General features: G+C 46.6%; 1 protein-coding gene across 1 annotated transcript in view; it reads right to left on the bottom strand.

Moving 5' to 3' along the window:
- The window catches only part of grk6 (G protein-coupled receptor kinase 6), a 59,855-nt gene that overhangs the window by 23,263 nt on the left and 11,954 nt on the right, over window positions 1-24,638 (bottom strand). Inside the window, exon 3 of the mRNA XM_042091990.1 lies at window positions 742-854. Coding sequence (XP_041947924.1) covers window positions 742-854 — 113 coding nt within the window. The remainder of the gene's footprint in view (window positions 1-741; window positions 855-24,638) is intronic.

Here is a 24,638-nt window from a genome sequence, read left to right as displayed (position 1 = left end):
ATTACAGATTAGACTCATTACATGTGATTAGGGAGAAGCTATCTAAGGAACAGGGCACACACACACACACATACACACACACACACACAAAGACACACACACACACAGGGCAGCACCGTCCACATACACACACAGGACAGGACCATCCACATACACACACACAGGGCAGGACCATCCACACACACACACAGGGCAGGACCATCCACACACACACACATACACACAGGGCAGGACCATCCACACACACACACACACACACACACACAGATATACGGGATCTGTTGTGAGGACTCACCACGGCGTCCACACACACACACACACACACACACACACACACACACACACACACACAGATATACGGGATCTGTTGTGAGGACTCACCACAGCATCCACACACACACACACAGATATACGGGATCTGTTGTGAGGACTCACCACGGCATCCACACACACACACACACACAGATATACGGGATCTGTTGTGAGGACTCACCACGGCATCCACACACACACACACACACACACACACAGATATACGGGATCTGTTGTGAGGACTCACCACGGCGTCCACACACACACACACACACACAGATATACGGGATCTGTTGTGAGGACTCACCACGGCATCCACACACACACACACACACACACACACACACACACACACACACACACACACACACACACACACACACACACACACACACACACAGATATACGGGATCTGTTGTGAGGACTCACCACGGCGTCCAGGAACTTGATACATCTCCTCAGCTCTGGCCGAGTGTCGCAGAACTGCCGGAAGAGCAGGCGGCCAATGGGCTGCTTCTCACACAGGCTGTGGTAGTCTTTTTCTGCACACACACACACACACACACACACACACACACACACACACACACACACACACACAGGGACACACAGGTGGAGTGTGAGAATGCATCTGAATGTGTGTGTGTTTGTGTGCGCGTGGTAGGCATAGGCGAGTAGGCACCACTGTGCAAACACACACCCACACGTGCATATACTGTATGAACACAAAACAAACAGATGTCACACATACAGTCCATATACATTTAGAAATAGGAATGTGTGTGTGTGTGTGTGTGTGTGTGTGTGTGTGTGTGTGTGTGTGTGTGTGTGTGTGTGTGTGTGTGACAGATGTCATACATTAAGTCCATATACATTTAGAAATAGGAATGATGATATCGTGTTCAGACGTTCGTTGGAGAGCAAAAAAAAACAAAACGCTAATCCGATGCATTCTAAACTAGCCTAGTCACTCGATCGGCATGTTACGGAAGGAGAAGTCCTGACTTGAGAGAGAGACAAACAATGTGGTTTGTTTGTCTCTCTCTCAAGTCATTCTCTGAAAGCTCTTAAAGAAACACTGCACTGAGTCTCGCAGCAGACACCTGGTCTTCTCCTCAAAGGGAGACACACAAGCTCCACTCTTCATGAGACAGACAGTCACACACACACCAACACACACACCAACACATACACCCCAGCTCCACTCTCCATGAGACAGACAGTCACACACACACGCACATGCACACACCAACACACACACACACGCACACGCACACGCACACACACACACACACACAAGCTCCACTCTCCTATGAGACAGACAGTCACACACACACACACACCAACTCTGAGAAACTGACACACACACACACACACACACACACACACCAACTCTGAGAAACGGACACACACACACACACACACACACACACACACACACACACACACACACACACACACACCAACTCTGAGAAACGGACACACACGCACACACACACACACGCACACACACACACACACTGGGGCCACCCCTCTCCGCTCCTCTCATTATGGGTCAGATGCACATATCTCTGCAGACACTTGGTCAGTCTGCTTGCGGTAAATCACCGCCACTTCCTCTAGCTCCAGTCAACTGGAATTCCCTGCCCAGTACACACACACACACACACACACACACAGCCTTTATACATCACTAAAAAAAGCTTAGAGGGGCCATTAAGACAAGGAAGTCCAGTTGAATTTCAACTCAGTTTGGACCGCTATGGAGAAGGTCTAAAAGCTATAGCACTGAATGGACCGGACGCACACATCACTGGTGCTGAGCATGGTCATGTGTGACATCAGGAGTCTAGTCTCTGAGAAGAAGTGTTTATGTAAACATGGTAGTCCAGACCTTACACACTCACCTGCATCTCTCTCTTCTCCTCTCATCCTCCTCCTCCTGCATCCCTCTCTTCCTCCTCCTCCTGCATCCCTCTCATCCTCCTCCTCCTGCATCCCTCTCATCCTCCTCCTCCTGCATCCCTCTCATCCTCCTCCTCCTGCATCCCTCTCTTCCCTTCTTTACCTCCTTCTCCTCCTCCTGCATCCCTCTCTTCCCTTCTTTACCTCCTTCTCCTCCTCCTGCATCCCTCTCTTCCCTTCTTTACCTCCTTCTCCTCCTCCTGCATCCCTCTCTTCCCTTCTTTACCTCCTTCTCCTCCTCCTGCATCCCTCTCTTCCCTTCTTTACCTCCTTCTCCTCCTCCTGCATCCCTCTCTTCCCTTCTTTACCTCCTTCTACACCTGTATCCCTCTCTTCCCTTCTTTACCTCCTTCTCCTCCTCCTGCATCCCTCTCTTCCCTTCTTTACCTCCTTCTACACCTGCATCCCTCTCTTCCCTTCTTTACCTCCTTCTACACCTGTATCCCTCTCTTCCCTTCTTTACCTCCTTCTACACCTGCATCCCTCTCTTCCCTTCTTTACCTCCTTCTCCTCCTCCTGCATCCCTCTCTTCCCTTCTTTACCTCCTTCTCCTCCTCCTGCATCCCTCTCTTCCCTTCTTTACCTCCTTCTACACCTGCATCCCTCTCTTCCCTTCTTTACCTCCTTCTCCTCCTCCTGCATCCCTCTCTTCCCTTCTTTACCTCCTTCTACACCTGTATCCCTCTCCTTGAATTTCCCCTTGGGGATCAATAAAGTATCTATCTCCATCTCTCTCTATCTCTCCAGACAGGGCATCTAGCCCAGACAGCCCCATACAGCACTCCTACTGTACTTAGCCCTCTATGAGCAGAGACAGACAGGGCATCTAGCCCAGACAGCCCCATACAGCACTCCTACTGTACTTAGCCCTCTATGAGCAGAGACAGACAGGGCATCTAGCCCAGACAGCCCCATACAGCACTCCTACTGTACTTAGCCCTCTATGGGCAGAGACAGACAGGGCATCTAGCCCAGACAGCCCCATACAGCACTCCTACTGTACTTAGCCCTCTATGGGCAGAGACAGACAGGGCATCTAGCCCAGACAGCCCCATACAGCACTCCTACTGTACTTAGCCCTCTATGGGCAGAGACAGACAGGGCATCTAGCCCAGACAGCCCCATACAGCACTCCTACTGTACTTAGCCCTCTATGAGCAGAGACAGACAGGGCATCTAGCCCAGACAGCCCCATACAGCACTCCTACTGTACTTAGCCCTCTATGGGCAGAGACAGACAGGGCATCTAGCCCAGACAGCCCCATACAACACTCCTACTGTACTTAATGATTAACTCCCTGCTCTACAAGATATCTATTCCAGAAGAGTACTCCTAAGAGCCCAAAAGATTCTGAAGGACTCTTCTCATCCTAACAATGGATTATTCCCACCGCTGAAATCAAGAAGACGCCTATGTAGTCACAAAGCCAGAACTGAGAGACTCAGGAGAAGTTTTTATCCCCAGGCCATCCGAACTCTGAACTCACACTATACTGACAGGGCTCCAGAGTGCGACCAATTTGGTCGCATATGCGACCTAATTTTTCAAAAGTGCGACTAAAAAAAATCGGAGGTCGCACCGGTGCGATCAGCTATTCGAGAGAGTTCAAGTGTCCGCATTGAAACTCTACCTTTGGTTCAATAACAGACATATTTGGCCAATATCGTGGTTTAAACAAATCACAGATAGTGAAGGGCGGGACCTCCCCTCTGATTGGCCGTGGCCCAGTGCCTGTGTGTAAATTTGAAAATGCGTGTGCTGCAGAGAGAGAGAGAGAGAGAGAGAGAGAGAGAGAGAGAGAGGTCAGAGACCTGTCAGATAAACAGTGTGGATGCAGTTGCATTACAGTGTGGTCACATAGGCCGAGATAAATGTCCCCTCCCCACTGCCTTTCGGCGGCTGGCAGCAGCAAACCGATCAGACGAGCCCGAGATGATGATCAAGTTTATCGTTGCCTACGATAGGCCTAGTGAAACTTCCCTTCACCAAGTTCAGTCCGAAATAATTATTCACCAGAAAAATAAACCCGACGTACAGGAATGCCACTTGCGCCAAATTTATAGGAGTCATTGCAGATGAAAAGACGTCGAACAAATGCATACAAGGCCTTCCCGAACGACAGAGATACAGATATCACCGAAAAGGAGTGCGTCATTGACCGCAGTTACATGCAGGGAGTAACCCGGTTTTCAACAGCAATATTCGTTTTGCGCGCGAGTTGTGTAAACTCATTCTGATGGCATCAATCAATTTAATCCGGTATTTGGCGCAAACCGAATATCGCTGTTACATTTAAAGCCCGAATATTCCCTGCATGTATAACTGTGGTCATTGTGTACGGTGAATTGAATGGACACATTTAGATCGAGCATGGCAAGTCATTGCAATAGCCTATAATAATAGGCCTACCATTTCGTTACTGCATTAACCATAGTGATGTTCTTATTGAAAATTTAAAAATACTAAAATTAAAAAGTAAATTGCATTGTGGGACTGTCAAATGATTATTGAAATCATCATTGCAAAATCACATAAAAATCCCCCAGGCTACTTGGAACATCTCTTTAAATTGTGCTCAAATACATTTCTATGGAAGATGCTAGCATGGCGAGCTGGTTTAGCCAAGGCCTAAAGATCATGAAGGATAGTATGTAAGACATTGAGCCATGAGATGTGCAGTTTGAAGCCCTTAAAAGACGTGCACTGTACTCACTGTTATTTTTATTTAATTCATCTTAAGATGTTTTAAGTTTAAATTTCAGCTCAGTGAAGCACTTAAAGCTTACTTAAACCAACACTTCATTAGGTTACTTTTCTTGTAGAATTTTAGCACTTTTACATCCCTCTCCCTATGCTACAGACCTTTTATTTATTTTCTTATTTCATCACACGTCAAAACACACACACACACACACACACATCTGACTTTCTCCAACTTTAAATTCCAATTAAATTCTTGAATTTCACTTGCTTTTCAATTGAGGTAGCAAACAGGAAGCAGAATTGCAATTCGAATTGTGCACAACCCTGATTCACCCTGGAAGTCAGTCAACAACCGTGGTGAGAGAGGGAGAAATCCCTAAGAGCTGAAGCTGGATCTGTGTGGCATTTCCGCATGTTCTTCAACCGGCTCTTTCACACTGAACCTAGACCTGTGTGGTGCTTCACTGAAGCTCTCGCACACTGAAGCTCAAGGGGGGCAGGGTTGGTGTTGATGTTGGTGTGGTGGAGTGGAATGTGTGTGTGTGTGTTTACTGTGTGTAAAGTGGAGTGTGTGTGTGTGTGTGTGTGTGTCTACTTCTGTTCTGTGCAGCTCAGAGAGCCGTGTTATTTGACACTGACAGCAGTCCTCTCCATATCTCTACTGATGGACTCTCACACACTCCACTCACACACACACACACACACACACTCTTCTAATACACTCCACTCACACACACACTCTTCTAATACACTCCAGTCACACACACACTCTTCTTATACACTCCACTCACACACACATTCTTCTAATACACTCCACTCACACACACATTCTTCTAATACACTCCAATCACACACACACACACACTCTTCTAATACACTCCACTCACACACTCTTCTAATACACTCCACTCACACACACACACTCTTCTTACACACACACTCCACTCACACACACACTCTCCTAATACACTCCACTCACACACACACTCTCCTAATACACTCCACTCACACACACTCTTCTGATACACTTCACTCACACACACAATCCTCTGATACACTCCACTCACACACTCCTCTGATACACTGAAGTGTTTCACAATGTCTTCAGGAGCAGTGCACTGGGCTCAGCAGCCTTCAGGAGCAGTGCACTGGGCTCAGCAACCTTCAGGAGCAGTGCACTGGGCTCAGCAACCTTCAGGAGCAGTGCACTGGGCTCAGCATAGCAGGCACCTTCCTTAATCGCTGTGTCATGTGTGTGAGTGTGTGTGTGTGAGTTACGGGCCTCAACACCTCCAGCGTCCCAGGCTCACCCCACTCCATTCTCATGATGGTTCTCTCACAACAAATACCAACACACACACACACACACACACACTCTGTTGTGTTGTGCTGGTTATGCTCTCTCTGAAGCTGCCCTTCTCCCCCTCTGTGCTTATGAAATCAAGAAAAAAGATGTTTCAGCTTGATGACACGGTGGATGGGAAGCCAAAGACTTTGGCATTTGGACAGCTGGAAGCTCAAATATGAATGCATGGCAACTCTGTGTGTGTGTGTGTGTTTGAGATGGGAAGCCAAAGAGTTTGTCCTTTGGACAGCTGAAAGCTAAAATGTGTACATGTCTTGTCAACTATGTCATTTTACTCTAGGTGTGTGTGTGTGTGTGTGTGTGTGTGTGTGTGTGTGTGTGTGAGTGCAGGTGTGTGTGTGTGTGAGAGTGCAGGTGTGTGTGTGTGTGAGAGAGAGTGCAGGTGTGTGTGTGTGTATGACACAAATTGAGAAATCAATCAAAGCCCCGCTGACTGTGGAAGTCCAGAAAGTTAGACATGCTCAGCACCATCTATCCATCCATGCTGAAGCTGCTAACAATCAATCATACAGTAATAAGTCCAGTAAAAAGGACAATCAATCATACAGTAAGTCCAGTAAAAAGGACAATCAATCATACAGTAAGTCCAGTAAAAAGGACATTCAATCATACAGTAAGTCCAGTAAAAAGGACATTCAATCATACAGTAAGTCCAGTAAAAAGGACACGGGGACAAGAAATAATAAATAGACCAACATTAACCAAACACTCCACCAAAGGAACTACACACAATACAGTCACATGATCACACACACATACAACTCCCAAAAAAATATGAATTATGATATCATGCTGCTGAAAAGTTAATTTCAGGCTAATTTCAGAGTGCGTCATTGTGGCAGCTGACAGGAACAACCACAACACACACACACACACACACACACACACACACACACACACACACACACACACACACACCATGCGTCCCCATGCGCAGTGCTCCTCGATGGCCCTCGGCCGAGTGCCGGGGGGGGGGGGGGGGGTTTTCGGGAGTAAAGTAAACAGTCGAATAAACAGGGTCTGACCCCCCAATGCCCATTTGAACACAATAATCATATTAGCAGGCCGCACACTATTTCATTCATACACTCACAGTGGACCTATTGAGCAGAGAGAGGGGGAGCGGAAGAGAGAGAGGGGGAAAGAAAGTAGGGAGTACAGAGAGAGAGAGGGAGAGAGAGAGAGAGAGAGAGAGAGAGAGGGGGAGGTGTTATGCAGGGAGAGGGGTTTGGTTATCCTCTGTTACCCTTTTTAAATTGGGGGGGGGGGGGGGGGGGGGCGGGGGAGATTCCTCAGAGTTCTTTTGTTAGGGCCCATCCCCACGGAAAATGGGGCATGCAAATGTTCTGTATGGTTTAACCCAGTATTTAGGAGCGCTAGCGTCATTTAGCCTTACGTCCACGCGGTATTTAGCAGCACTAGCGTCATTTAGCCTTACGTCCACGCCTTACATCCACCCAGTATTTAGCAGCGCTAGCGTCATTTAGCCTTTCGTCCACGCAGTTTTTAGGAGCGCTAGCGTCATTTAGCCTTTCGTCCACGCAGTTTTTAGGAGCGCTAGCGTCATTTAGCCTGACGTCCATGCGGTATTTAGGAGTGCTAGCGTCAGAGGCGTATCATTCACAGTAATGCATACAACATGCAACAACATACACACACCTACACCCACATACACTTACATAAACAGCATACACACCTACACACACATACACTTACACTTTCTATCTTGAAAAATGCACTAGGACCTCTCTCTGCAAACTGCCACAGTGAAGTAAAGAATCTTGGGGTTTTCTTTGACTCCTCTTTAAATTTTAATAAGCAAGTAAATAGTGTGGTCAAAGGCAGCTTTTTCCAGTTAAGAACCATTGCAAAACTGAAGCCCTTTTTGTCCTTCTCCGATCTTGAAACTCTTATACATGCTTTCATAACATCTAGACTAGATTATTGTAATTCACTATATGCAGGCCTGACTCACTCCACTCTCAACAGACTTCAGCTAGTTCAAAATGCAGCAGCTAGATTATTAAGTGGCTCTAAGAAACGTGAGCATATAACTCCTGTGTTGGCTAAACTGCACTGGTTACCTGTGGAGCACAGAGTTAAGTTTAAAATTTGACTTTTTGTCTTCAAAGCCCTCAGTGGTTTGGCACCTAGTTACATAGGTGACCTACTAATTCCTTACAGCACTCCAAGATCACTTAGGTCTTCATCTCAGAATCTTCTCTATATCCCCAAAACACGCCTTAAAACTAAGGGTGATAGAGCCTTCTCTGTTGTTGCCCCCCAACTCTGGAATAGTCTACCTGTACATATTAAGTCCTCTCCTTTATTTTATTTTTGACTAATTTGTTTATTATTTCAATTATGTATTTATTTTTCCCCTATGTTATGTTATTATTGTTGTTGTACCATTGTCATTGTTTTATGTTTGTTTGTAAGCACTTTGGTTCAACTCAGTTGTTTTTAAATGTGCTATAGAAATAAAGTTGACTTGACATAAACAGCATACACACCTACACAAACATACACCAACACATTAGGGGTGGGCGATATACATCGTCTGCGATAATATCGTGATTGTTGTTTTAACAATGTGCAAATTTACATTATCGAGTATTTAAATTACTTATGGGGAAATAACACTCGAAATCACGCATTGAAACCCCATACATTCACTAAATCCAGGAGGTGTATGCGGGAGAAGCCCCTGGCTGCTGCAGAGCAAGTGTCACATGATCGCTAGTGGGTCCACATTGTCACACGCAGGCCTAATGTTTATTTTGTGCAGCTAGACTACTTGGGATTTTGTGCGGCTACTTCTGTTCAAGTAGCATTGATGAGTCACGTTTTTTCCTACATGGTATTATATGGAGAGAAAACATTAGCCTTTGAGTATTTTAATAGTCAGTTGTAAGCAAAGAACTGTTCTCATTTAACCCTTTTGTAAATGGACTGAAGTTCGCTCTAAATATCTACGTTTATCGATTCATCGAAGGAAATATTTCTGAGATGCACTCTGTTGGTCTGCTTCATTTTACAGTGAATCCTAAGTAAAGGTTTTTGAAAGGAACTTCAGTTTCAGACTTTCTCATGTCATTGCCACAACCTCAAGTGGGGGCAGAATTGGAATGTGTCAGAGTGACAATGCATTGGTTGATTTGGTTAAAGTCACAGGTTAGGTTATTGGTTATTATTGTATTGATGCTATTCATAAATAATGAGCTGTAAAATAACTCAGACTTTTACAAAAAATGTTTTAAAGGATATCGACTAATTATTGTTATCGTCAAAATTACAAAAAATAGAGATATTATTTTTTGTCCATATCGCCCACCCCTACCACACATACACGTACATAACCAATGCTTTAACAGACACCACCACGTCCATTAATGGGACTCAAATGCCCCAAAAAAACATCCTGTGTGTGTGTGTGTGTTTGGGGAGGGGGAGGTGTCTGTGTCTGTATGTATTTGTGTGTGTTTGTATAAGTGTATGTCCAGTAGTTTATGGGTGTAGGTGTGTCTGTGTGTGTGTGTGTGTGTGTGTGTGTGTGTGTGTGTGTGTGTGTATGTGTGTGTGTGTGTGTGTGTGTGTGTGTGTGTGCTCTAGCTCAGGTTGATGTCAGGAGTTCATTCATTCTTTGCTGGTGAAGTCAAACGTGTTGAAGCAGTCAACAGAGAGAAAGCAAGGCTCATTACCACTCTGTTACCACAGTGCAGACGTGTGTGTGTGTGTGTGTGTGTGTGTGTGTGTGTGTGTGTGTGTATGTGTGTGTGTGTGTGTGTGTGTGTGTGTGTGTCACTGGGTCTATGTCGGGACAGTGAAAGCAAGGCTCATTACCAGAGCAGTGAGGCGAGACTGAGCACACAGCTTTATTGGCCTGGACAATAACTCCCTCCATCTCTCTCTCCCTCCATCTCTCTCTCTCTCCCTCCATCCATCCCTTCTCTCCCTCCATCTCCTTCTCTCCCTCCATCTCACTCCTTCTCTCCTCCCTCTCCCTCCTTTCCCCTCACCTCTTTCTGTCATCAGCTTCCTGTCCTTCCCATCTCTTCTCCCCCTCTCCCTCTCTTCTCCTCCTCTCCCTCTCTTCTCCTCCTCCTCTCCCTCTCTCTTCTCCTCCCCCTCCCTCTCTTCTCCTCCTCCTCTCCCTCTGTCTCCTCTCTTCTTCTCTTCTCCTCCTCCTCTCCCTCTCTCTTCTCCTCCCCCTCCCTCTCTCTTCTCCTCCTCCTCTCCTTCTCTCTCCTCCTCTCCTTCTCTCTCCTCCTCTCCTTCTCTCTTCTCCTCCTCCTCTCCCTCTCTCTTCTCCTCCCCCTCCCCTCCTCCTCTCCTTCTCTCTCCTCCTCTCTTCTCTTCTCCTCCTCCTCTCCCTCTCTCTCCTCCTCTCCTTCTCTATCCTCTACTTGGTGTACGTGAGAGCGTATTACCAGGCTGCACTGGGTGGTGCTAGGGCGTGGAGGTGGCCAGAAGTGTTTGGGGCAGGATTTATACCTGCTTGGAGGTCTTTTTACAAGCCTGGATGAGACAGTTGAGCACCTTTTTCTTTTCTGTGTAAGACTGGGGGAGCTCTTTGAGCTCCTGAGTGCCTGGGTAGCGAAGGTAGGAGTAGTGTTTTCTTTTCAATTCTTCATTGAAGGGGTTGTATACAAGGCCAAAAGGAAAAGGGAAGTGTGTTTTGTCAATTTCTTGTTGGGTGCAGCAAAAATGCCAATTTGGTTGTCAAGGAAGTACAAGATGGCGGGGCGAGTTTCAACCAATCCTGTGGAGATTTTTAGGGGGGTGGTGGGGGGAAGAATCAAGTCTGAATATGCTTTTTACAGGATGGTTGATGACATTGAGAGATTTCTGGTGGTATGGGGGGTGGGGGGGTTGCTGTGTGAGGGTGGGGGGGATGGGCAGGTTGTTTTCAACATATGAATCTGCTCTGCGAGCCCTGTGATGTTTCTTTTTATTATTTATTTTACTTGTAACTTGTATGTGTTTTTAACATGATTTTATTGTGTAGTGGTTAAACACCTGATATTGTTTTAATAAAGGAGTGTTAAGCCTCTCTCCTCCTCTCCCTCTCTCTCCTCCTCTCCCTCCCTCTCTCTCCTCCTCCCCCCTCCCTCTCTCTCCTCATCTCCTTCCCTCTCTCTCCTCTCCTTCTCACTTCTCCTCCTCCTCCTCCTCCTCCTCCCTCTCTCCTTCTCTATCCTCCTCTCCTTCTCTCTTCTTCTCCTCTCCCTTTCCCTCCTCCTCCTCCTCTCAGGGTGTCTTCTTTACCCAACACACACACACACACACACACACACACAAACTCACAGCCTCAAGGCTTAACAAACAGCCAACCCAAATGCCAAACTAGAAAACAAACACTGTTTAACCAGCGCTGATCAGGTCCAACTGGTCTAATACAGCAACCCCATAGAACAGAACATAAAACATAGTGCCTGGCTGCAACTCTGGATGCAGACACTATACTGAGGAGCTTTATACTGAGGAGTTTAACACTGAGGAGTTTAACACTGACAAGCTTTACACTGAGGAGTTTAACACTGAGGAGTTTAACACTGAGGAGCTTTACACTGAGGAGTTTAACACTGAGGAGTTTAACACTGAGGAGTTTTACTTTACACTGAGGAGCTTTACACTGAGGAGTTTAACACTGAGGAGATTAACACTGAGGACCTTTACACTAAGGAGCTTTACACTGAGGAGATTAACACTGAGGAGCTTTACACTGAGGAGTTTAACACTGAGGAGTTTAACACTGAGGAGCTTTACACTGATGAGCTTTATACTGAGGAGTTTAACACTGAGGAGCTTTACACTTTACACTGAGGAGCTTTACACTGAGGAGTTTAACACTGAGGAGCTTTACACTGAGGAGTTTAACACTGAGGAGCTTTACACTGATGAGCTTTATATTGAGGAGTTTAACACTGAGGAGCTTTACACTTTACACTGAGGAGCTTTACACTGAGGAGTTTAACACTGAGGAGCTTTACACTGACAAGCTTTATACTAAAGAGCTTTATACTAAAGAGATTAACACTGAGGAGATTAACACTGAGGAGATTAACACTGAGGAGCTTTACACTGAGGTGGTTGTGAGCTTATATTGTGGTGGGTCAGTGATACACACTGAATCTGTCCTGAACCATACCCATTTCTTTTCTTTTGTCTTTTTTCCCCCACATAGTGTCACACACACACACACACACACACACACACACACAGACTCGTGACAGCAGTTTTCTCTTTGAACGTCTTTGTTCTTCCCCTTCCTTGCTTGTGCATCATCTGGTGGTTCACTCCAGGTTAAGTCAGTCACCCTGGCTGCTCCGTCGTCTGGCGTCGGAGAGGCTGAGGTCTGTCTCACGGAGAGTCAGCGTCCACTCTGTGTGTGTGTGTGTGTGCGTGTGAGTGGGTGTGTGAGTGGGTGTGTGTCTGGCGTCGGAGAGGCTGAGGTATGTCTCACGGAGAGTCAGCGTCCACTCTGTGTGTGTGTGCGTGTGAGTGGGTGTGTGTCTGGCGTCGGAGAGGCTGAGGTCTGTCACACGGAGAGTCAGCGTCCACTCTGTCCGCCCGCACTCTCAGGGTCTGTGTGTGTGTGTGTGTGTGTGTGAGAGTGAGTGTGTGTGTGTGTGAGTGTGTGTGTGTGTGAGTGTGTGTGTGTGAGTGTGTGTGTGTGTGAGAGTGAGTGTGTGTGAGTGTGTGTGAGTGTGAGTGTGTGTGTGTGTGTGTGTGAGTGTGTGTGTGTGTGTGTGTGTGGCTGAGGTCTGTCTCACGGAGAGTCAGCGTCCACTCTGTGTGTATGTGTGTGTAAGAGTGAGTGTGTGTGTGTGTGAGAGTGAGTGTGTGTGTGTGTGAGAGTGTGTGTGTGTGGCTGAGGTCTGTCTCACAGAGAGTCAGCGTCCACTCTGTGTGTGTGTGAGTGTGTGTGTGTGTGGCTGAGGTCTGTCTCACGGAGAGTCAGCGTCCACTCTGTCCGCCCACACACTCAGGGTCTGTGTGTGAGTGTGTGTGTGTGTGTGTGTGTGTGTGTGTGTGTGTGTGTGAGAGAGTGAGTGTGTGTGTGTGTGTGTGTGTGTGTGTGTGTGTGTGTGTGTGTGTGTGTGTGAGAGAGTGAGTGTGTGTGTGTGTGTGTGTGTGTGTGTGTGTGTGTGTGTGTGTGTGTGTGTGTGAGAGAGAGTGAGTGTGTGTGTGTGTGTGTGAGGTCTGTCTCACGGAGAGTCAGCGTCCACTCTGTGTGTATGTGTGTGTGTGTGTGTGTCTGAGGTCTGTCTCACGGAGAGTCAGCGTCCACTCTGTGTGTGTGTGTGTGTGTGTGTGTGAGTGTGTGTGTGTGTGAGAGAGTGAGTGTGTGTGTGTGTGTGTGTGTGTGTGTGTGTGTGTGTGTGTGTGTGTGTGTGTGTGTGTGTGTGTGTGTGAGAGAGTGAGTGAGTGTGTGTGTGTGAGTGTGTGTGTGTGTGGCTGAGGTCTGTCTCTCGGAGAGTCAGCGTCCACTCCCGCCAGCACACTCAGGGTCTGGTGCAGCCAGCGCAACAGCGGATTCCGTCCCAGACCTGATGAACTCTCAGCTGTGTGAGTGTGTGTGTGTGTGTGGCTGAGGTCTGTCTCTCGGAGAGTCAGCGTCCACTCCCGCCCGCACACTCAGGGTCTGGTGCAGCCAGCGCAACAGCGTGTGTGTGTGTGTGTGTGTGTCCGACGACACCATATATTTTCCTGCATGTGTGAGCCTGTGTTCAAGTCAATTCTATTCAATTTGTGTGTGTATGTGTGTGTGTGTGTGAGTGTGTGTGTGTGTGTGGCTCCACTCCTGCAGCAGTGTACAGTACAGGTGCTCACAGAGCCCCCAGTTCGAGTCCGACCTAAAGTCAGTTCGAGTTCATGTGTAGAGACCCTGGTGATACTTCGAGCCAAGTTTCATGTCGTGTCGAGCCTTCTTAGTGTTTTAAAAATAGCAATTTTGATGCGATCCTAGTATGACCTTGAATTTCCCCTTGGGGATCAATAATGTTTGTATGTGTGTGTGTGTGTGTGTGTGTGTGTATGTATGTATGTGTGTGTGTGTGTGTGTGTGTGTGTGTGTGTGTATGTGTGTATGTGTGTGTGTGTGTGTGTGTGTATCTATCTATCTATCTATCTATCTATCTATCTCAATATTAGTGCTCCTAGTACTCCCATTCAAAAGGCCATTTGACCCGAAAACAACAATAGGTCTTAAAAGTGCCGCTTCCATCCAATAGGTCACTCTTAAAAGTGCCGCTTCCATCCAATAGGTCACTCTTAAAAGTGCCGCTTCCATCCTAATTATGCTAGGGTTACAACAACAAAAGTTTGACTCGGGTACATTCACAAAAAGACCCTAGGTTGCATTTTGGCGAGAGTTACGCTTTAAAGAAAGAATTCTGCAAGGAATTACTCAAAACCACTCTTGACATTTGAAAAGTTATTTTTATACGGGTTCCCCAGAGCCTGCCTCCTGGCTTGAGGTCTAGCATGCACAGGAAACTTCAACACCCCAACAGCCGTAAAACTGAGCGCAACGAATCGCTATCTTATTGGCAACATCCAGTGCCTTCATTATTCCACATTAGAACTAGAGCTCTCATCGGGGCCTTCATTATTCCACATTAGAACTAGAGCTAGAACTAGAACTTGGTGGTGTGATCAGTGTGTAAGTTCACAATTTGTTTTATCTCAACCTAAAATCATATTGGGCCCTAATTGAATGCTGGGCAAGTTTAAAAAGTTTAACTGAAGCTTGCTTAAAAGGTGCTCTAAGCGATGTTGGGTTACGTTACTTCCGTTGACATTCAAACAAAACAGAGAGCTAGCTCGCCATTTTGTCTGAACCAAGCTGTAGGGTTGGCATTCCAACACACTACACACATCTCACACCAACCCCATGAGCAGGTTGGCACCCTGCATGGCACAGGTTGGCACCCTGCATGGTAGCCTCAGCCATCGGTGTGTGAATAGCTGAATGTGAGGCATGGCACTGTAAATCACAAAGAGTGCTCGGAGTCGAGAAGCACTTAATAAATTACATTACATTTGGCTGACATATTTTTTTACCAAAGCGACTAACAACATGGTAACAGTTAAGTTTTAAAGCAATTTTCTCAACAATTTTAGGACAATTTAAAAACGGTAGAGTACAGTAAGAATAAGTGCATCAGTGAGTGCTGTTGAGTGTCAGTTTAAGACAGGTGGTAAGTGCTAGGATCAGCAAGACTTGTTGTAAGTGGTGCTATGAGAGGAGAGGTTCTCTAAAGAGCTGGGTCTTTTTTGAAAATGGAGAGGGATGTCCCTGCCCTTGTAGGAACTGGCAGTGTGTTCCACCAACGAGGAACAACAGATGAGAAAAGTTTGGATTGGCCTGAGCGTACCGGTGGAAGAGCTAGACGTCGTTCGTCTGAGGAGCGCAACGGTCTGGAGGTAGTGTATGTCTATATGAGGGCATTCAAGTAGGTGGGAGCAGAACCGGAGACTACTTTGTAGGCAAGCGTTAGAGCCTTGAATTTGATGCGGGCTGCCATAGGTAGCCAGTGTAGCTGGATGAGCAGCGGGGTAATGTGCCCTTTTGAGTTGGTTGTAGACCAGGTGCGCCGCCGCGTTCTGGATCATCTTAAGGGGCTTCACTGCGCAAGCTGGGAGACCTGTCAGGAGGGCGTTGCAGTAGTCGAGTCGTGAGATGACTATTGCCTGAACCAGAAGTTGGGTAGCATATTGAGTCAAGTAAGTCCTGATTTTCCGTATGTTGTAGAGTGCGAAACGGCATGACCGGGCGACTGAGGCAACATGATCTGAGAAAGAGTGCAGTGCATTTACCATTTACCCAACAAATGTCCCAATTAAACGCAGTCAAAAGCTATGACTATGTGGGGACTGATGCTATGTCCCAATTAAACACAGTCAAAAGCTATGACTATGTGAGGACTGATGCTCACAGTCAAAAGCTATGACTATGTGTGGACTGATGCTATGTCCCAATTAAACGCAGTCAAAAGCTATGACTATGTGAGGACTGATGCTCACAGTCAAAAGCTATGACTATGTGTGGACTGATGCTCACAGTCAAAAGCTATGACTATGTGTGGACTGATGCTATGTCCCAATTAAACACAGTCAAAAGCTATGACTATGTGGGGACTGATGCTATGTCCCAATTAAACACAGTCAAAAGCTATGACTATGTGGAGACTGATACTCACAGTCAAAAGCTATGACTATGTGGGGACTGATGCTATGTCCCAATTAAACACAGTCAAAAGCTATGACTATGTGGGGACTGATGCTCACAGTCAAAAGCTATGACTATGGGGACTGATGCTCTGTCGTGCATCAGTTGGACAGGAAACATAGTCCTCCCAGACCCAGGCTATTTCCCCTAAAGACACACACACACACACACACACACACACACACACAGGCTATTTCCACTAAAGACACAAACACTCACACACACACACACACACACACACACACACACACAGACCTAGGCTATTCCCACTGCTTTTTTAGACCAGCATAGTGTTGATTGTTCAAACATGGAATGACAGCGTGACACAGACTCGGCTCTCCATGTTTGTTTTATGACGTCTCATGGAGCCCGTGTCCTGGGGGAACGCTGCCTTGTTTTGTGGCTGAAAATAGGCATGTGCTGCACGATGCGACCCCTACCCCGGGCCAGCTCTCCGACCCGGCCACAAATCACCACGGAGTCCTGTCTTGGGTCCGCCGGGGGACGGCGACAGCGGTGCCCTCACGACGGTGAGAACCGAAGCGATCAAGGAGGAAGTGGTGGTCAGCAGCATGCACTTGATCTTGAGAGGACAAAAGGGGCGATTGTGTGAAATTCATATGACAAAAAAACACTTTCTCTCACCACGGCACGTCATAAAGGCCTCCATTTAACCCTCCACATGTTAAATTATGGGATGGCTACAAAGCCGGCGCAGCCGAACATCGCCGTGGGGACTCTAAACAGTCTTATATCGACACTCGGCATTCCGCAGGCCCACCATGTTTTATCACTCCATCTTCTGGCCTTAATGTTTAAATTGTTGCAGTGTGTGCGTGTGTATACGCCCTGAACAAGCCACCATTGTCTCCACTCCTGTCCCAGCCTCACCTCAGAACCGTTAAAAACCCGGCCGATAGAAGTCTCAGCCAGAGGACGGCCGATAGAACACGCAGCCAGAGGACGGCTGATAGAACACGCCAATAATATCCGACTGCAGCGCTGCAAAGCCATCCACCGTTCTACCACTACAGATTCACCACAACAATTCTACCACTACAGATTCACCACAACAATTCTACCACTACAGATTCGGCGCATGCGCGTAGTAATGGTTTATCAATTCTACCACTACAGATTCAGCGCATGCACTGTAATGGTTTATCCGGAGTTTGGCTGATAAACATAGCGATTGTTTGATTTTACTTCAGTAAACCGATGAAATCATTTTTTATTGGGTTTTTAATTCTTCACAATTGCTACCTCAGAACATGAATGTTTTTTTTCCTATTTGTCGTGGTTTGACTATTATTCAGCCTTAGCCGTTTTTATTTACAAAAATTACACTGGAAACCATCACAACATGTGTTATTACACTGAGTGTAATTTAGCGGCAAATATTTTAGATAGTTACATGCATCATCTCGCAGAACGCAAAAACCGCGTAGCCTATGTTGGAAAAGACGCAGGGGTTCACATTGCGTATGTGCTAGATGTACGCTGTGTGCTATGGTGAATCTGCTGTGGTAGAACTGTGGCTCTGCAGCCAGAGGACGGGTGGGTGGCATGTTAATGGTGGCTCTGCAGGGCGGCTCGGCAGCACATGCCTTAGGCCCAGACCCTGAGTGCTCCAGCTCCTGGGAGTCCAGTGCCCAGATTTATTCTGCAGCTGCCCCACAGCCAGGGCAGTATCCTGGGAGCAGATGATCTAAACGCTCCCTGACCATGTCCCTGGAGACCCGATGACCTGACCAGACTTATTTGTCCTACTTCTCCTTGAGAGACAAGCAGACGCGACACAGGTTAGTATACCACGCAGACACAACACAGGTTAGTGCACAGCACAGGTTACACTTACTGCAATCGCAATATGAACCAATGCAATTACCTAATCGCAAAATTAGATATTTTCCCCAAATGATGCAGTCCTAGAGGAGGTCGTGACACAGGTTAGTGTACAACGCAGACGCGACACAGGTTAGTGTACAACGCAGACGCGACACAGGTTAGTGTACAACACATCTGGACATGGAGGATCAGGTGGAGGTGGAGCTGCTCGTCCTGCATATGCAGAGACACTTACTGCCACCCAAGAGTCATCAGAGTAGAGTTCAACCCCATGATACATCACAACAGCGAGGAGAAGAGGCTCATATGTGCAGACAATTCCCCCACAGGTCACCACCTTCCACACTCTGCAGAACCTGACTCATGGATACTCATGCTCTGAGATACTGTGGACCACACTCTGCAGAACCTGACTCATGGATACTCATGCTCTGAGATACTGTGGACCACACTCTGCAGAACCTGACTCATGGATACTCATGCTCTGAGATACTGTGGACCACACTCTGCAGAACCTGACTCATGGATACTCATGCTCTGAGATACTGTGGACCACACTCTGCAGAACCTGACTCATGGATACTCATGCTCTGAGATACTGTGGACCACACTCTGCAGAACCTGACTCATGGATACTCATGCTCTGAGATACTGTGGACCACACTCTGCAGAACCTGACTCATGGATACTCATGCTCTGAGATACTGTGGACCACACTCTGCAGAACCTGACTCATGGATACTCATGCTCTGAGATACTGTGGACCACACTCTGCAGAACCTGACTCATGGATACTCATGCTCTGAGATACTGTGGACCACACTCTGCAGAACCTGACTCATGGATACTCATGCTCTGAGATACTGTGGACCACACTCTGCAGAACCTGACTCATGGATACTCATGCTCTGAGATACTGTGGACCACACTCTGCAGAACCTGACTCATGGATACTCATGCTCTGAGATACTGTGGACCACACTCTGCAGAACCTGACTCATGGATACTCATGCTCTGAGATACTGTGGACCACACTCTGCAGAACCTGACTCATGGATACTCATGCTCTGAGATACTGTGGACCACACTCTGCAGAACCTGACTCATGGATACTCATGGATGCTCTGAGATACTGGGTCTTCAAGAGCTCAAGAGAATTGCTTGCGAGAATTTCAAAACTTCAAGAGAATTGCTTGCGACATGGAAGCAATTATTTATGACATTGGGATGTCAGTTGTTGGCTGCCCGTGTGGAAGGTGAACTCGCATCATGCATCACAAAACGAAACCAGATTTAACTAATAAAATCAGCAATGAAGGGACGCTGTGACGTCAGTACTTTGCTATCAGCAACCTGACATTAACTGATATATTAGTGTTATTAATGGCCACATCGCTACACATACTGATATATACTGTTATTAATGGCCACATCGCTGTGATTTGTGGTGTTAGTTCCTGCCAGTGTGCTGTGAGAATATGAAAGTAGGACGAAAGAACAGAGAGAGACGTGAGGTCCTGTCCTTCAGCCTGCCGATGACCGATTGAACAGCCACTGAGGACCACACTCAGCCACACTCGCTGCTCAGCTTTTAAAGAAGAAGGACGCCATGTTGGTTTGGGCAGACTGACACATGGGAAGCCTGAGCGCCATGGCGTCTCCCCAGGGAAGAGAGATGGATGTGGCTGTGGGGAGTTTTTTAGCGTTCGCTCATAAAGCTACATCTTCCTCTACCGTACAAACACTTTGACATCTGAAGGCTGCGCCTATGTCGGCAGGCCTCCGTGTGTGTGTTTGTGTGTGCGTGTGTGTGTTTTTGTGTGTGTGTGTGTGTGTGTGTGTGTGTGTGTGTGTGTGTGTGTATGTGTGTGCGTGTGCGTGTGTAGGACTTTTTGTGTGTGTTTGTATTTACGTGTGTTTGTATTAATGTGTATTTGCGCTGCGTGTGTGTGTATGTACATTGTGTGTGTGTGTTTTCCCTTCCTGTTGGCAGAACGGCTGATTTACACACCCCTGAGCAGCAGAGGAGGCTTCTATAAGACTACAGGTGAAGCAGAGGAGGCTTCTATAAGACTACAGGTGAAGCAGCAGAGGAGGCTTCTATAAGACTACAGGTGAAGCAGCAGTTAATGTGTGTGTGTGTGTGTGTGTGTGTGTAGCAGAGGAGGCTTCTATAAGACTACAGGTGAAGCAGCAGAGGAGGCTTCTATAAGACTACAGGTGAAGCAGCAGAGGAGGCTTCTATAAGACTACAGGTGAAGCAGCAGAGGAGGCTTCTATAAGACTACAGGTGAAGCAGTGTGGTTAATGTGTGTGTGTGTGTGTGTGTGTGTAGCAGAGGAGGCTTCTATAAGACTACAGGTGAAGCAGTGTGGTTAATGTGTGTGTGTGTGTGTGTGTGTAGCAGAGGAGGCTTCTATAAGACTACAGGTGAAGCAGTGTGGTTAATGTGTGTGTGTGTGTGTGTGTGTGTGTGTGTGTGTGTGTGTGTGTACCTACAGGTGAAGCAGCTTCACCAAAAAAAAAGTAAAAAACAAAACACCAAAAAAAAAATCTTATAAAAATCCCAATTTTACTCCTTTGAAACAGAAACACAGTCACTAACACGAGCTGTTTTATGGCGCTGTTGTCACTCACAGAATTGATTTCAGGAAAACAGTTCGTGTTAGTGACTGTATTTCTGTGCGGTGGAATGGAGAATGACAGTGAATCAGACTGCTTCACCAACTTTTCATTTTGCTTCACTACCATAGATATCTTTCCCCATTGACTTCAATGTAAATCGAGTGAAACCCATAGACAGTAAAAGAAATGGATGAACAGACTCCGTCGTTCTCAATGGGAGGGTACTGAGTCATTTTTCAGTTGGTCCCCCCAGTACTGCGCAGACTCGCACTTAACTTCGTGACGTTAGCCATCGAACTGAATCTTGTAACTCATATGATGGATACACAGAAATTCTTCTCGCACTTCCTTCGCCTTCAAAGTCATCAAAGTTAAACATTTATTTATGTATTATTATTAATATCATCCTCACAAGTGATATCAAGTCGTGTTAATGTTGAAACTACCACACATGATCATCTTCAAAAACAGTCATGGTAAAACAAAACAAAAAAGTTATAGCCTTGAGGCTAATCTTCTTTCCACTTTTCTTAAGGCTCCACCTTAACAATCTTTGGTAAAACTACTGTTTTTCATTAGGTTTACTTGCCCCTATGCTTTACCTTAACATAGGCTAGGCTACATAGCTTTGTTCACGAGTTTCCGTGCTGGCTGGACTACGCTTCTTATCCAAACAATACAGTTATCTCCCTTCAGTGCGTTAGCTTCCCTTCAACCGGACATGCTAAACATTCTTCTTACGGGAACCTAACGTTACGTACGAGGTAGTCGAGTCTTGTTTTGCCTTTTATTGTTTATGTAGATAACACAGAAGCTAAAATATCGGTACATGATATATGTTATATGAAGTTATGGGAGTTAAAAAAAATCCTAAATGAATGGGCGTTCTATGAGGTTAGCAGAGAGTTGATAACCACCGCTACATCGATGCTTCTACTTCTGGGAATTCGCCTGCCCCCTTGGGTGAAACCCCAGGCGGCTCGTGGATTTTTTCCGTTTCAATTGATCCTTATGGCAGATAAGTCCCACCCGTGAAGCAGGTGACCGATTGGGCAGAATTTCACACTTCCTGCCGTTGAATATGATTGACGCAACACTCTGGCCAATCACTGTCTCCATTAGCTTGCCATCACTTTTCAGTTGCCTTCAGTGACCTCACTAGAGAGTTTCATTATGAATTGTGTAACTCATTCACATAGTTTGTTTTACATTCATTTTGTAAGGTACATCGGATTTTTTTCTGTGTAGGGGAGAACGTTTTATTTAGAAATATTGTGTGTAGCTCTGTGTTTTCTAACATCAGCTAGGGGGGAAAGCTTGCTAGCAGTCTCCCCACAGCTAACGTTAGTGACCCGCTAAGTCCTAGCAAGATGGATTCGACGGAAGTTTCAGGCAATGAACATCGTTGACTGCAATTTAGAGGATTCTTTACAGTTTTTTGAAATGAGGACCTATGAGTGAATGCAGAGAGGAGACCAAGAGACTTCATGTGAAATTAACACAGTTCGTGGGTGCTACGGTAAGGATAAACTTGTTCCAAGTAGGCTATGCATTAGAAAGTGCAGCTTCTCAACGTAGCCATCCTGTAAGTTCACTGATGTGTTATAACATTAGCCTATGTTGTGGATGTGTTATAACGTCTTGGCTTCCCATTTTAAATCCTCAACTTTGTCAAAGACAATTCAGAACAATCTACTTGAAGCTAAATTTCAACTACCATTTAAAAATGAAATAGACACTGATTGATTCAGAAAAACAATCTAGGATTCTTCAGTGTATCAGGAGGCAAATGTCAAGTGGATTTTTACTTCTGTATAGAAGGAAGGCAGTGACAGAAACAAACCGGTTGGTCAAACATATGCCAGAGCAGCAGTCATGGTATAATTTCTGTATCCCAGAGGCAAGAATGTGTCTCTTAATAGGCTACTGAATTTGACATTGCTTATGGGGCATAATTAGTAGCTTAGAATATTGGAAGGTTGATGTTTCAAGATGTTGTGGACATCAACAACTTGGCATCAATACACTGCAAAAACTGCTTATCTAATACAGTCTAACCAAGTGTTATTCATCTTATATCAAGATCAGAAAATATAGTTGTTATTGTTTTCAGTATATAGAGACTTACACACACACACACACACACACAGTATACACACACACACACACACACACACACACAGTATACACACACACACACACACAGACTCCCAGGAAGCAGCTTCTCGTAATGTCTTCCACTTCCACTTTTTACACACTACACACTCTACAGGCACATTTACACACTACACACTCTACAGGCACGTTTACACACTACACACTCTACAGGCACGTTTACACACTACACACTCTACAGGCACGTTTACACACTACACACTCTACAGGCACGTTTACACACTACACAGGCTACAGGCACGTTTACACACTACACACTCTACAGGCACGTTTACACACTACACAGGCTACAGGCACGTTTACACACTACACACTCTACAGGCACGTTTACACACTACACACTCTACAGGCATGTTTACACACTACCCAGGCTACAGGCACGTTTACACACTACACACTCTACAGGCACGTTTACACACTACACACTCTACAGGCACGTTTACACACTACCCAGGCTACAGGCACGTTTACACACTACACAGTCTTTTGACTACAACAAATCCCCCAGCCCTTACAGACACACTGGCCCCGTATACAGACATACTGGCCCCACCGCACCGTCTTTATCACTTAATGAAGTAGCCCATGGAGGTGGAGAGCCCAGGCAGCCCATGGAGGTGGAGAGCCCAGGCAGCCCATGGAGGTGGAGAGCCCAGGCAGCCCATGGAGGATGAGAGCCCAGGCAGCCCATGGAGGATGAGAGCCCAGGCAGGAACACCATGCACTTTTGATGGCAGCACATAGTGCTACATGCTAGTGACTCCTACCCCTCATAACCCAATGATGCAGCACAGGCTACTACTCTGGGCTAATCAATGGGATGAGTGCTGGTAAACAGCACAGAGGACACATGCTTCTATAGATATTATAGAACACTAGAACACTAGAATAATAGTGTGTAAGGACACACTCTACAGGAGAGTCTTTTTGTCCTGTATGCCAGGTGGGGAGGTTTGGGTAGAGTGAGTGCAAGCCCATAACGTCCCCTGGATGGCATGACTGTGCATGACAGTGTAGAGCGGTGAGGTGCAGAGTGGCATGGCGTTAGTGCAGAGTGGCATGGCGTTAGTGTGCGGTGCAGAGTGGCATGGCGTTAGTGCAGAGTGGCATGGCGTTAGTGTGAGGTGCAGAGTGGCATGGCGTTAGTGCAGAGTGGCATGGCGTTAGTGTGAGGTGCAGAGTGGGTGCGGTGCAGAGTGGCATGGCGTTAGTGTGCGGTGCAGAGTGGCATGGCGTTAGTGTGCGGTGCAGAGTGGCATGGCGTATGTGTGAGGTGCAGAGTGAAGTGTGCAGTGCAGAGCAAAGTGTGCGGTGCAGAGTGGGTGCGGTGCAGAGCGGCATGGCGTTAGTGTGCGGTGCAGAGTGGGTGCGGTGCAGAGTGGGTGCGGTGCAGAGTGAAGTGTGCG

The sequence above is a fragment of the Alosa sapidissima genome, chromosome 5, assembly GCF_018492685.1.
Source record: "Alosa sapidissima isolate fAloSap1 chromosome 5, fAloSap1.pri, whole genome shotgun sequence".
NCBI lineage: Eukaryota > Metazoa > Chordata > Actinopteri > Clupeiformes > Clupeidae > Alosa > Alosa sapidissima.
Note: the sequence above shows the minus strand (reverse complement) of the source record. Positions and strands in the feature narration are given on the sequence as shown.